This window comes from Pleurodeles waltl, chromosome 9, assembly GCF_031143425.1.
Source record: "Pleurodeles waltl isolate 20211129_DDA chromosome 9, aPleWal1.hap1.20221129, whole genome shotgun sequence".
Taxonomy (NCBI): domain Eukaryota; kingdom Metazoa; phylum Chordata; class Amphibia; order Caudata; family Salamandridae; genus Pleurodeles; species Pleurodeles waltl.
Window position 1 is genome coordinate 5,758,493 of NC_090448.1, and position 12,976 is coordinate 5,771,468.

Here is a 12,976-nt window from a genome sequence, read left to right on the forward strand (position 1 = left end):
AATGGTGCGCGCAGGGACCCAGACTTGTACTAACACCCCTCCTTACCATAACACAGCATGGAGACAGTAAGGGGTGTGCACAGGGACCCAGACTTGTACTCACACCCATCTTTACAATACCACGGCATGGAGACAGGAAGAGGTGTCCACAGGGACCCAGACTTGCGCTCACACCCATCCTTACAATAACACAGCATGGAGACAAGAAGGGGCGTGCACAGGGACCCAGACTTGTACTAACACCCATCCTTACAATAACACAGCATGGAGACAGGAAGGGGTGTGCACAGGGACCCAGACTTGCACTCACACCCATCCTTACAATAACACAGCATGGAGACAGGAAGGGGTGTGCACAGGGACCCACACTTCCACTCACACCCATCCTTACAATACCACAGCATGGAGACAGGAAGGGGTGTGCACAGGGACCCAGACTTGCACTCACACCCATCCTTACAATAACACAGCATGGAGACAAGAAGGGGTGTGCACAGGGACCTAGCCTTACACTAACACCCGTCCTTACAATAATGCAGAATGGAGACAAGAAGGGGTGTGCACAGGGACCCAGACTACTACTCACACCCATCCTTACAATAACACAGCATGGAGACAAGAAGGGGTGTGCACAGGGACTGAGCCTTACACTAACACCCGTCCTTACAGTAACACAGCATGGGGACAAGAAGGGGTGCGCACAGGGACTGAGCCTTACACTAACACCCGTCCTTACAGTAACACAGCATGGGGACAAGAAGGGGTGTGCACAGGGACCCAGACTTGTACTAACACCCAGCCTTACACTAACACAATAGATACATTTAGCTGTGTGCATAGGACATCAAGCCTGACCTACCCCACCTTGGCAAAACAACTAAAAGGTGTGTGTCTAGGACTTTGAGTCTGCTCTGACACAGCACCACTTTGAGAATAGGACTTTAGAAAAGATTTATGTTTAGTGAAAATCTTTTTATCACAGTTAGAAGCTAAAAAGTGCCCATCTGATCATATCCCTTCCCCTGGCTCTCTTGAGCAGTCCTGTGGCTACATGCTGCCTCATGTAAGTGCAGTGTCACTTTGAACCCATCTCCCATAGAGAGAGAACTCCCCATCCCATGGTTGTATATATGCACACAACATAGCTCTTTGGTGGCTGCATCCCCCTGAAGCCTATAGATAAGGACATCCTATGCGTAGGACACCAGACCTGCGATGACATAGTATTGAGGAAAGAAAGAGTTTGTCTAGAATGCCCAGGTTGAGACTAAAGCTGTTAACTGTCCCCAAGCCTGTAATGCCAGAGTGTGGATGTAGTGTTATCATTTAGTAGGACAGCAGAACTCTAGTAAATTGGCCATTGGCCCATCCTGCAAAACCTGCAGGACCCACCAAGTTTCTGACAGTAAAGTTTCTGCTTTGCTGTCGGAAACCTCCATAGAGCGGCCGGTATGCCAGGGTCAGGCTTTTCCGTTTTCAGTTTCTACGTTTTCATTAATTCTGGTGGAGTTTTATCAGTGTTTTCAAAATGTGTAAACATCAATAGTTTTCAGAGTTTTACATATTTTGGCCATTGAAAGTCCATGGGGCTAGTGGTTTTGAGTTGTTTTCTGCCTTTCCTCATTCGTTCTTATTGCTAGTTATTTCCTTTCCTGTCCCTCATCCCTTCCGTCCCCCCTTTCCTTAGATTTGTTCTTACGTATAACCGTTCATCTTTTCTCCCCCCTTTCTGCCAATCTTGTTTTGAGCACTTAAGCTCCTCTTCCCACAGGGCAGCCAACCCCATGTCAAAGATGTGCAGAGCAGGAGATATGTTTACACCTCATTGAGATTTGATTGTAGCAGATAAAAGACTCACAGTGGCATTGAACACCCCTCCTGTTGCTGTTCTGTAGCCAGATGGCAATGGTTGACTGAAAGAGGAGGTTTTCTACTCAGGACACAAGGTGTAGGTTCATGGTTTTTCAGTGCCATGCTATTGTAGGCCAGTGACAAGTAGTCCTGTTCTTTGTCTTATGATGTCAAGAGAGGAACTTTCACGTGTACCAGCAGTGCCTGGTCTGGACCTTTTTGTCCTTGACCTGATCATACATGGGGGAGAAACCCACAGAGATATTGTATATGGATATTGTTGGCTATATGACCTTTGGTGACAGCAAACTGTGCTGGTGAATGAAAAACAGCTGAGGCAGTAAGGAAACTTCATGACCTGACGGAGGCCTTTTGTCATTTGGCTGTTTTGGTCACACTGTGAATGACATCAACGTGTGCAACTCAGGAGGCAAACTGCTAAATGTAGGAAAATCCTACAGCAAGGTCAGGTTTTCTTCAACTTCCCTTTCTTTCTCTGTGTTTTTTTTTTTACTTTGTTGGGCTATGCCCACCAGATGCTGTGAATATTTGGGAGTCAATGTGAGGCCTACAAATCATTCACATCTGCCCGGCTTATGGGGCTCAAAGGATGCTGTGCTCACGCAGGAGACATAGGAGCTGCACCAGCTATTGCATCTTTGTATTCTGAAGAGCAGCTTCCCCCATGTCTGATTCTGGTGCATTTCCCAACTTGTGCAGAAACAACAAGCCCAGTTAAAAATAGTGCCAATAAATGCAGCACAGTGACATAAATGGTAGAGGCAAGAGTTGGAAATAGGAACCCCGGCCTAGGGGTTGAAAAACATATGGTGGCTTAACCTGGCCAGCGAGTGTGACCTGGGGGAGCATGCATCACAGAAACGTTCCTAGAGGGTGGGATGTACATTTAGGACTTTAACAACACAGGGCACCAAAGCTGTATACGCACACAGAATTCAGTGTTTTCCAGTTTCCACTGAAAAGCAAATATACGCATTGGTGGGGTTTTACGGTTAACATTAGTCGACTGCAAATCAAAATCCCTAGACCTGATGTAGAAAACTCTATTTAGAGTGGATCTTATGACATTACATTTTTCTTAGTGGGACTACCATGCAGTTTTCACGCAGGCGCATTATACTTTTGATGAAAATGCTCCCACTGGGCCAGCAAGAGTCTTCTAGTCAAAAATGCCACAAATGTGCAGTAGGGACATTGTAATATGCCAGCTCAGTCACTTGGTGACCTACCCGTTGAATTCTGTGTGACCCTACCAGTGGGCATATGACCCACAGGCCTGACCTGAATGGGGGGAATGAGGACGGGGGGATGCTCTGTCAAGTCGGCAGACAGAAGAGTGCAGATGACTTGCCACCAGGGTGTTTCTGAAAGTGGTGCTGATGACAGCCTCTAAATGGGATGAAGGAACCACCAGTTGGGCTGACAGGACGACTAACAATTGTTGGCTGATGGCCTTTTCTAAATCCAGCCCTCAGGCTTTTTTGGGCAAGGTTAAAATGAAAAATTCCCATTGAGCAGGCGGACACATCACATTCTTCTCTATAAATTCTGTTCAGCACTCCCCTGGTACAACACTGCTTTAAGGTGGTAATACAAATGTGCTTACAGTTGAGTGGAATATCCCACAATTACAGCTACCTACTTGACAGAGGAAGGCATGCACTGAGATCTGGGAATCATTGTTATCATAGAGACAAGGTGAGTCTACATTACAAGATACAATTTGCAGGGGTTGATCCCACGCCATGACTACAGCACCTGAGGAACAGTTACTGTACGTCCACCCACACCTGGCAACATCTGCAGTAGGTTCACCCTCACCTGGCCACAGCTGTGGCAGATCCACCCTCACCCAGCCACAGCTGTGGTAGCTCTGCCTTCACCTGGCCACAACTACGGTAGGTCCACCCTCACCTGGCCACAGCTGCGGCAGATCCACCCTCACCTGGCCACAGCTGTGGCAGATCCACCCTCACCCAGCCACATCACCCTCACCCAGCCACAGCTGATCCACCCTCACCTTGCCACAGCTGTGGTAGGTTCATCCTCATCTGGCCACAGCTGCGGTAGGTCGACCCTCACCAGGCCACAGCTGCGGTAGGTCGACCCTCACCAGGCCACAGCTGCGGTAGGTCGACCCTCACCTGGCCACAGCTGCGGAAGATCCACCCTCACCTGGCCACAGCTGCGGTAGGTCCACCCTCACCTGGCCACAACTGCGGCTGATCCATCCCACCTGGCCTCATCTCCCATCCCCCTTCATAGCTCTACTGACCGGTCCGGTGCTGATGCAGGTTGCGTGCTCGCTGCAGCCACCATTCTGGCCATCCGCACACCTGTCGATGGGGATGCAGACCACGCCATCACCCCGGTAACCCTCCAGACACTGGCACTGGATGTGAACCCCCTGCTGGGTGCACAGCGCGTACTCACTGCAGCCTCCGTTGTACTGTGCGCATCGGTCCATCACTGTGGAAGTAAGAGATGAGGTAAGGAGTGTTATGTTGAACCAGAAATGCATCACAGGCAGCTTCAGGGCAAGCACTAGCTTGTGAGTCAATAGGAGCAATGGAAGATCAAGGAAAATGCATGGGTCCCTGTAGTTGTTGCACCACTACTCCCTTGTAATACGAAAACAACATCATTAATGCACTGTAATGACTTATTACAACTCAAGCATGTCATAACAACCTGCTGCTTGAGCCAGCAGACAGTGCCAAAGGCGGGTAATTGAGCAGATGTCACTACATGTCTCAACCCCCAGCATACATTGAACACAGGACCATTCCCACTTTCTCTGCGATACATCTTAGCCTTGATTAGGAGGATTGATCGGGGATGTCAGAAGGAAGCGGAGTGATCTGCTGGCTGGGATTGAATGCCAAAGTAGCTTTTGGATGAAATGAAGGGCCTCCCTTGGTCACGATATCAAGTCAAGTCAATCTTTATTTCGACTGTGTAGCCATAAAAAGCATGTCAAATCCAGATACATCAATATAAAACAATAAATACACAATAAAGTAATCACATTATTAACATTCCTAAAAATAACACACAGTTAGCAGCAATGCATAACAGTTCAATAAACATTAAAATCAGTGTGACTTAGAAAGGGGGCGAGTGTTTGAATCCTGAAGCTCAACCAACTAGTGCACCCTGCCTAAGGTTCCACACATGCAGCAGAAACTGAGAGACAGCAAAGACAGTAAACTGCCTGGTATCACTCCACAGCACCCTAAAACCTACCCTAAAATTCCAAACCCCCAAACTGTGACAGACAGGTAAAATCCACTTTCTTCTGGGCCACTGATAGGCCAGGCCTAAAGAACAGGACATGTTCGGGTATTTCCACCATCAGTGGACAAAATGGACAGGAGTCACCCCGTTCACTGATATGAGCTTTCCACCTAAAAGTAAAACTATCAAAGGACAAAATCCCCAAGCAAAATGTAAAATATAAGGTCTTCTCAAGAGGAGGTTCAATATCATCCAGGGACTCCTCAAATTGTCGCACCACTTTAAACTCCATAAAGGATGCTGTGAGGGACCCAGCCCTGGAGGCGTGCAAAAGTGACTAACCAACATATTGCCAATAAGCATCTTTCAGGTCAGCTTTAGACATGGGTAGTGGCTGCAGGACAGGACCAGAGGTGCTCACACCCAATCTGTCTGAAACTGCATTTCTAGGGCCTCAACCAGGGGATCATGGTGGCGCCACGCTGCCCCAACACATCTTCTCGACCCTCACTTTTAGCATTCTTAGATCATGGAAGTTCCAAAGCTCCCCGCCATATAAAGAAGCTTCCAGAGCTCAGCATTTGTAGATTTCAAGGGCCAGTGACACTGGCCGAAAGGAGGAGGAGCGATGACCCTTTAAAATGCCTCCACAAAGTTGCTCTTGTTTGAGTCTGCGTAGCTCAACATAGGGGGACCAATCAAAACTTTCGGTAAGCGTGACCCCTAATTAGTCAGACAGACACCCTTTCCAGTGGCACCCCATTGATAGTCCGGTTGGGACGAGTAGATGGGCAAGGGCTGAAGACCATAAATTTTGTCTTGCCGAGGTTAATCTCCAGCCCCGTTGTCTACAGAATAGACTAAAGCAATTCAAATGTTTCTGGATCCCCATTGGGGATTTGGATAGCAGAAGGGTGCCAGAATCTTGACCCCTGTGAGAGTAGGGGGATCACCCTCACTTAGCTGCAATAGGGAGTCCAGGTTGTTAATATACAAAAGAAAAAGTTCAAAGTATCCGAGGCACTCATGGGAGTCTATATGTAAATGCTCGATAGTAGTAAATCCATTCGTCTTCTTATCACAAGATAAACTCAATACATAACAGTCCACAGCCAACAGTTTGGATCAAACCTTCTTGTTGTTTTTTCAAAGATGAAGCACATAAAGAGATCCAAGAGTCAACAGCCAACACGTGTTTCGTCGTGCAATAATTGTCGCAAATGACTTCATCAGGGCTGTAAATATAATTATATATATTGGTACATTTAAGTAAATCAGATCCATCATTTAGCTAATTGAATGTAATTAATTTTAGAACCCATCACCTATATCCAAAAAATGTGATGTGATAGAATATTTGGTGGACTCAAGCTTGATTATTGAGTAGATACCACAGTTACCAAAGTGAGTTTGTCACGGAAAAAGATACCTGCATTGTTGTTATATAATGCAAGTGGTGTAACTAAAGTGGTAGTGGAAACTGATTAGAAAAAGGGGAGAAAAAAAAAAAGCCAGAAAGCGTACCATCACCACACAATCGTGAAGTCCATAAGAAAATGGTAGTGAAAAATAACAATAAAAAACAATAGCAAAATTATCCATGAAGTGGACCCCCATTCACTAAGAGGTCGAAAAAGATTTGTAACTATGTTGAGCCCAAAATGGTTATAAAATGCATACCTTTAACAACAAGTTCCAAAATCTAGTAATTCAAAATTACTGAAAGACCTTTTGCCCAATCGCAGCCTACAGACCACTGCCGAATATCTGGAAAAATATTAAGGTATGTTTCTTTTTCCAACATTTGTGATGTTAATAAATAATTTACAAGACGTCTAAAGAAAACTATATGCAGCATATCACCCACCTTCACGTGTAGTATCAAACAGTCTGTCCGAAGGGGGAGTATTCCTTAATACTCCTTCCACACGTGTACGCGAGGGTCGGTCCTTCCACGCGTGTAAGCGACGGTCGGTAAACCCGAGCTGACGCTGAGACTCATATTATAAAGACCGAAACTAACAAAATGGAAAGAGGACTAACCGCCCCTGTATACGGGCACCAAGTTAGTAGTATTCCTCTTCAGCAATTCGTAAACTAGCGTATACGGACCCAAACATTAATAGTAAAAAAAGGATGTATTGGATATCTAAAGCGCTATAAATATCCCAAAGATTTAATGGCCCAGGTTTATTAATTAAGACTAGATAGTAGCTCGGAAATTATGCTGGAACTCACAATTTAAAGAGACAGACTGGAAAACTAAACAAAACAAAAGGAGGACTACCAATCCCAGTAACGAGCGCCATTTTAGTTGTGTTGTTAGTCAACGAGACGTATAACCAGTGTAATAATTGATTACATGATTAGATAGAAGCCTTCAAGCCCAAGACATAGCACTGAACATGTTAGTAAGAGTATAATAAATAGAAAGAAAGCAGTAGTGACATATCTAATCAGAAAAAAGTAGTTGATGAGCCTAACATTCCAGTAGCTGTACATTCTGAATTTCTCTTATTTCACGACACTATTAGCTTGTAACATGTGAATGGACAGAGTAAATATCAAATGTGAACAATATTACCGTTTATAACAGAACAAACAAAATTATTCCCCAAAAAATGAACACAGACCATGAAATGGAATATTTTTTGGGGGAATAATTTTGTTTGTTCTGTTATAAACGTTTGTTCTTTATGTATATTAGGGACTGTGAAATTGTGATCGTTGCCAAAAATAAGAAATTTGTATTCAGGGTTAAAGTACCCCAGAGCCATTGATGGAGTTCATCACACTAAGATGGTAATATTGTACACATTTGATATTTACTATTTTTATTAAGTTCATTCGGTCTAGAAATCTAGACCATTTAAAATAATAATAACAATCATACTTAAAAAGGGATGTAATAAAAACATGGTAACAATGTAAAACCAATAGACATCAAAACAGTGTAACAATAAGAATAACAAAACAAAGCATTTCATCAAATATATAAATACAATAAAATAAAACATGAATAAATATAGTAAAAAAGGGGACAGGGCTAAAAACTGAAGTATAATACTTTTTTGTCTGGAGGACCAGTATGCACAACCAAAAGACAAAAAAGACAGAAGATAGTCTGATTGGACTAAAAGACGACATTATCAGAGTACCAATCAAAGAAAACAACAGGATAACTATATGAGAAGGCTATATGGGCTTGTGCAGTCTTGGTAGTCATAGGGAAAGCAACAAATTCATAATGGAAATTTCCAACTAAAAACAATACAAAAAGGATAAAAAAAAGAAGATTAAAATCCTTCTGAAAACAAATATAGAAATGGCTCAGGAGCCTTTGGGTGCTATGAACTTGCGACGGATGTACCAGGCCTCCGATAAATATTTGGTAACTGGAATGGCAACCCTGGGAGAAGAATCATGCGTACAGATTCTAATGGCTGTTACTCTGTCCTGAAATGACATGTTTTTACAGAGGGGAATAATCCACCTCTTTCTTGGTGTCTTGTACAAAGGGCAGAAGAATAATACATGCTCTGATGTTTCTTTGCAAAGTTGACAGAAGATACACCTATCATTTGTAGCGATGTTAGATGGCCAATGGGCCGTGAAACCATTGGTAGGCAATGTGCCATATCTTAACTGCAGGTATAGAGCACGGGCATACGGAGGGATAGGGAGGTTCAGGAAAATCTCAGCCCAGGGTTCATGCTTAATTTGGAGAAAATCCATAGTTAACCTACCCGCCCTCTTTTGGTGCAGGGAATCTTCGTTAACTTTCTCCCAATATCTGTTCGTAACAAATCTCCTAGCCTTGTCAGGGATTTGATCCGGGTGATTCCAATAATGGGGAAGACCCATTTTGTCCCAGGCAGTTTTCATCTCTTTCAGCCAAGGGATTCTCTCCAATGCCTTAGGGGCGGCTATCAACTCTCTTACAGCCAGCCTATATGGTTCTAGTTCAGCAGATTTCCATAGACGAATCCAGTAGGAAAGGGGTCTTAAGGCCGCTATAGTTTTAATGCCATTTAAACCAAGGTCAAGCCTTAAAGGGGTCATTGGAGTGCCCGTACCTAGCCTGGACACCTGCCTAAGGAAGATATTTTCCTTAGTTTGCAGAATGTCCAGGTTTTTGTGGGACCCCCAAAGTTCCGCTCCATATAGGGCTGCTGCTCTGATTTGAACATTATAAATCTCCGCAAGAATGTTCAGAGGGGGGCTCGGTGCCTTTCTAGATCTGCGGACTAAGGCCCCACCTCTTTGGCTTATGATCAGAGCCCCCTTGTCAATAGCTGCCTTCCATTTGCCCGATGTAGATAATCTGAAACCCAAATAATCAAACTCTTCAACTTTCTCCAATGGGGTCGAATTCTTCTCAATATTAGTACGCAGTCGTTTTTTAGAGGTAGTGAATATCATAAATTTAGTTTTCTTAATATTTACATCTAAACCATAATCACTACAGTAAGCACAGAACTGGTTAATTAGGTGTTGAATTCCCATTGGTGATTTTGATAGTAGGATCGTATCATCTGCATAAAGCAGGCAGGGGATTTTTTTCCCACCTAGTTTTGGAGAATCATTTATGCAGTTCTCTAGGTAGTGGATGCAATTATTGATGTAGAGCAGAAAAAGAGTAGGTGCCAAAACACAACCTTGTCTAACTCCTTTTTTGATAGCTACAGGGTCAGTCAGCTCGCCCCCTTGTCCACACCTGATTTGGGCAAAGGTATTTTGGTGCAACTGGGCTATGAGTTTCAGGAGGCCAAATGGCACTCCCATGTTTAATAATGTTGACCACAGCAGATTCCTGGGGATCAGGTCAAATGCAGCTCTTAGGTCTATAAAGACCACGTAAAGGTTGCCCCCCCCCAGGTCAACATTCTTCCATTTTATTGACATAAATCTTAGAGCTTGGTCAACTGTGCTCACAGCGGGTCTGAAGCCCGCTTGTAAATCAGAAAGGGCTTTAGACTCAATAATCCATTCCTCAAGGTGGGACAGAAGATGTTTAGCGTAAATTTTTTGGAAGTTATCGAGGAGACTAATTGGACAGTAGTTAGCCGGAATGTTTGGATTTCCTTTTTTGAAGATCGGTACAATTTCTGCCCCTTTCCAAGTAGATGGAACTGGAGCGCCTGCTGCAATAGTATTGCAGATAAAATTGAGGTAGGGAGCCCATATATCAGGTCTAGATTTATATAGATCACCTGGAATTTTATCTGGGCCAGGAGCCTTCCCCCATTTCAGGGAGTCTATTGCAGCTCTAGTTTCGGAAAGAGAAAAAGAAATTGGAATGATCTCTTGGTTTGATGAATCATTGGGGGGCCACAGAGAAGCATCTGGTGGACCTCCATAAAGTTGCCCAAAATGCTCTACCCAAGTTGCTGAGAGGATTGTAGAGCCAGGCGCGGCTGGAGAGTCACTGTCATTATCAGCTATTAGTTTCCAAAACTTGGAAGTATTATTAGATGAGGCTGAAACCAGGATAGTGGCCCATCTGGCCTCCTCCCAACTTCTGCGTGCCTTTGAGCATTCCTTCTTATAAGCAGCCCTGGCTATTCTCAACGTCGCAGCATGGCCTTCTTTAATTGCATCCAGGAGAGCTAGTTGTGCTGATCTGCAGGAATTATTGAACCAAGGGGCATTGTGTTTTTTATTGGAGTTGTTAACAGACTCTTTTGTGAAAAATTGTTTTAAAGATTGGAACAGATCAGTGTGGGCTGTAAGAAGGCTATCGCCCTCCTCGGACTCATCTAACCGGATCATACACTCCATTTGATTCGCAAGCAAACTGTAGATAGATGCTAAATGATTAGGGGAGGAGATAACAGATTCCCATTTTAGATTGCGTCTATTATTGGTTAGGGCCAGTTGGGACACGTTGGACCTAGAGTGAGGCACTATAAACGAAGGAAAAAGACCTCTGGTTGATAGAATCAGGGGATCGTGGTCGCTCACAGGCTGCTCATCTACCCTCATATCTACCATGTAACACCAAAGACGGATATCAAGAAGTATGTAGTCAATGCGACTGCTATGTACTCGGCGCCTAAAAGTGGGTCGCAAAATAGCATCCGAGTGTGAGCGGCCATTACAGGCTCGGAGGCCATGAGCTAGTGCGATGTCAGCCAAAAAGCGTGCAGATTTGTTCAATCTTGGTTTTTTGTTGGAGACTAACTGGGGGATGCCCCAATGGGCATCCTCTTCTTTACAGATTCCTTGGACTAAAGGATTAGGTTCGAAGGTAACATTAAAATCTCCACCAATTAAAACAAAAGAGGGGGAATTACTTTTAAGAACATAGTCCAAGTTTGACAGAACGTCAGACTCAAAGTGGGGACTCACATTCCTGTTATAGATATTAATTAAAAGGAGGGGTTTTTCTTCAGAAATCATTAACAATAGGGCTTGCAAGTCCGGGCAACCAGTGTCTAATTCTTCTATCTTGCACCTGAGAGAAATATTTAGCCAGACGAGCAACCCTCCCGAAGGTCTCCCAGAAGATGACTTACGGGCCGGAACCCAGAAGCTTTTAAAACCGAGTCTGTATTTGGGTTCTAATGCCCATGTTTCTTGAAAAAGACAAATCAAGTGATCATCAATAAGGTTACCCCAACCTGGGCTGTGTAATTTACTTTCCAATCCAGCTATATTCCAGCTGAGCACCTTATCGAGATCCTCTGGGCATGAGGACCCAACTCTATTCTGGGCATATGGAGTACTAGGGGAGGGACTGTCAAGGACCATGGTGCTTCCCTCGGGTGGATTAAGATCAGAAGGTTTCTCACTCTGAGTCTTTAAAACCTCGCTGGGTATATCCTCAATAGTGTTAGGATTTGATGGGTTGGCCATGCAGATGTGACCCAAGGTATAGGGAGCGTTTGACTGATTAGAAATGCATTCCTCAGATGCTTGGCATATTAAACTATTGGGTGAACCCGGGACAACAGAATCGGCCGAGATGTTAAGACCAATAGGGCAAATGGACTCAGCTTCGCAGTTAGACAAAACCGCATCCTGAAAGGCATCTCCTAGTCAGTCTGCCTCGGAGAGGGAGGGTAGAGGACGTCTAGAACCAATTACAGGGGTAGGCAGTGTGTGAGAGGCCGAGCCGGCCCCGTGTAATGGTGGTGATTGAGTACTCCGGGACGACATAGAAGGAGGATAGAACACTTGTAACCTGCAAAGAGAAGTTTTGCCAGTTGTAGGGTAAAGTCTGTTGGCATTAAGAGAAAGTCGTTGGACTAGATCGGGAGAATTAAAATTAATGACAATACAATCCCCAAAACCGATCTTCGCTAGAGGGCCCACCCACCCTACCCTTCTCACCATCAGTATTGAAGATGACATGGAAAAAGCAAACCCCGCATTCACATGCAACCAGTGGATAACCTTATTTTTGAGTTCGGTGAAGGATTCGGAAAAATAAGGTTTGAGTTCAGGAACATTTGATATAATAAGAACATAAGGGCATGATTCAGGTGGTAAATGAAGCACTTTGGGTTCATGAGAGTCCCAACTCTTATTCTTCTTCTGGTATGCTGGCTGTGAGGATTCCCTAAAGGGGGGGCCGTCTCCTGAATTAGTTGCTGGATTGTTCCATGAGGCGGTTCCTTTTAATAAGGGAGCTAAGGCCATATGGGGTTTGTTCGTCAGGATGCTGGGGGTTTTAGCAGAACTAGGCCAGACGTAATTTAGAGTAGGAGGAAAAGTTTTGGGAATTTGGCCTGTGTGACTAATGGCAACAGTAGAGTCATGATTAGGATGAATTTCTACAGGTAAAGAAATTGTTGGTAGCTGACTGCTCGTAAGACTTTCAAGTTTGTCCTCAATTCTTTGGAGACGGTTGGAGATAGGAAGA

General features: G+C 44.4%; 1 protein-coding gene across 2 annotated transcripts in view; it reads right to left on the minus strand.

Annotated features, from left to right (window-relative positions):
• The window catches only part of STAB1 (stabilin 1), an 829,863-nt gene that overhangs the window by 91,140 nt on the left and 725,747 nt on the right, over positions 1 to 12,976 (minus strand). For both annotated transcript variants that reach the window (XM_069206091.1, XM_069206090.1), the window contains exon 60: positions 4,148 to 4,341. In XM_069206091.1, the coding sequence (XP_069062192.1) occupies positions 4,148 to 4,341 (194 nt within the window). The remainder of the gene's footprint in view (positions 1 to 4,147; positions 4,342 to 12,976) is intronic.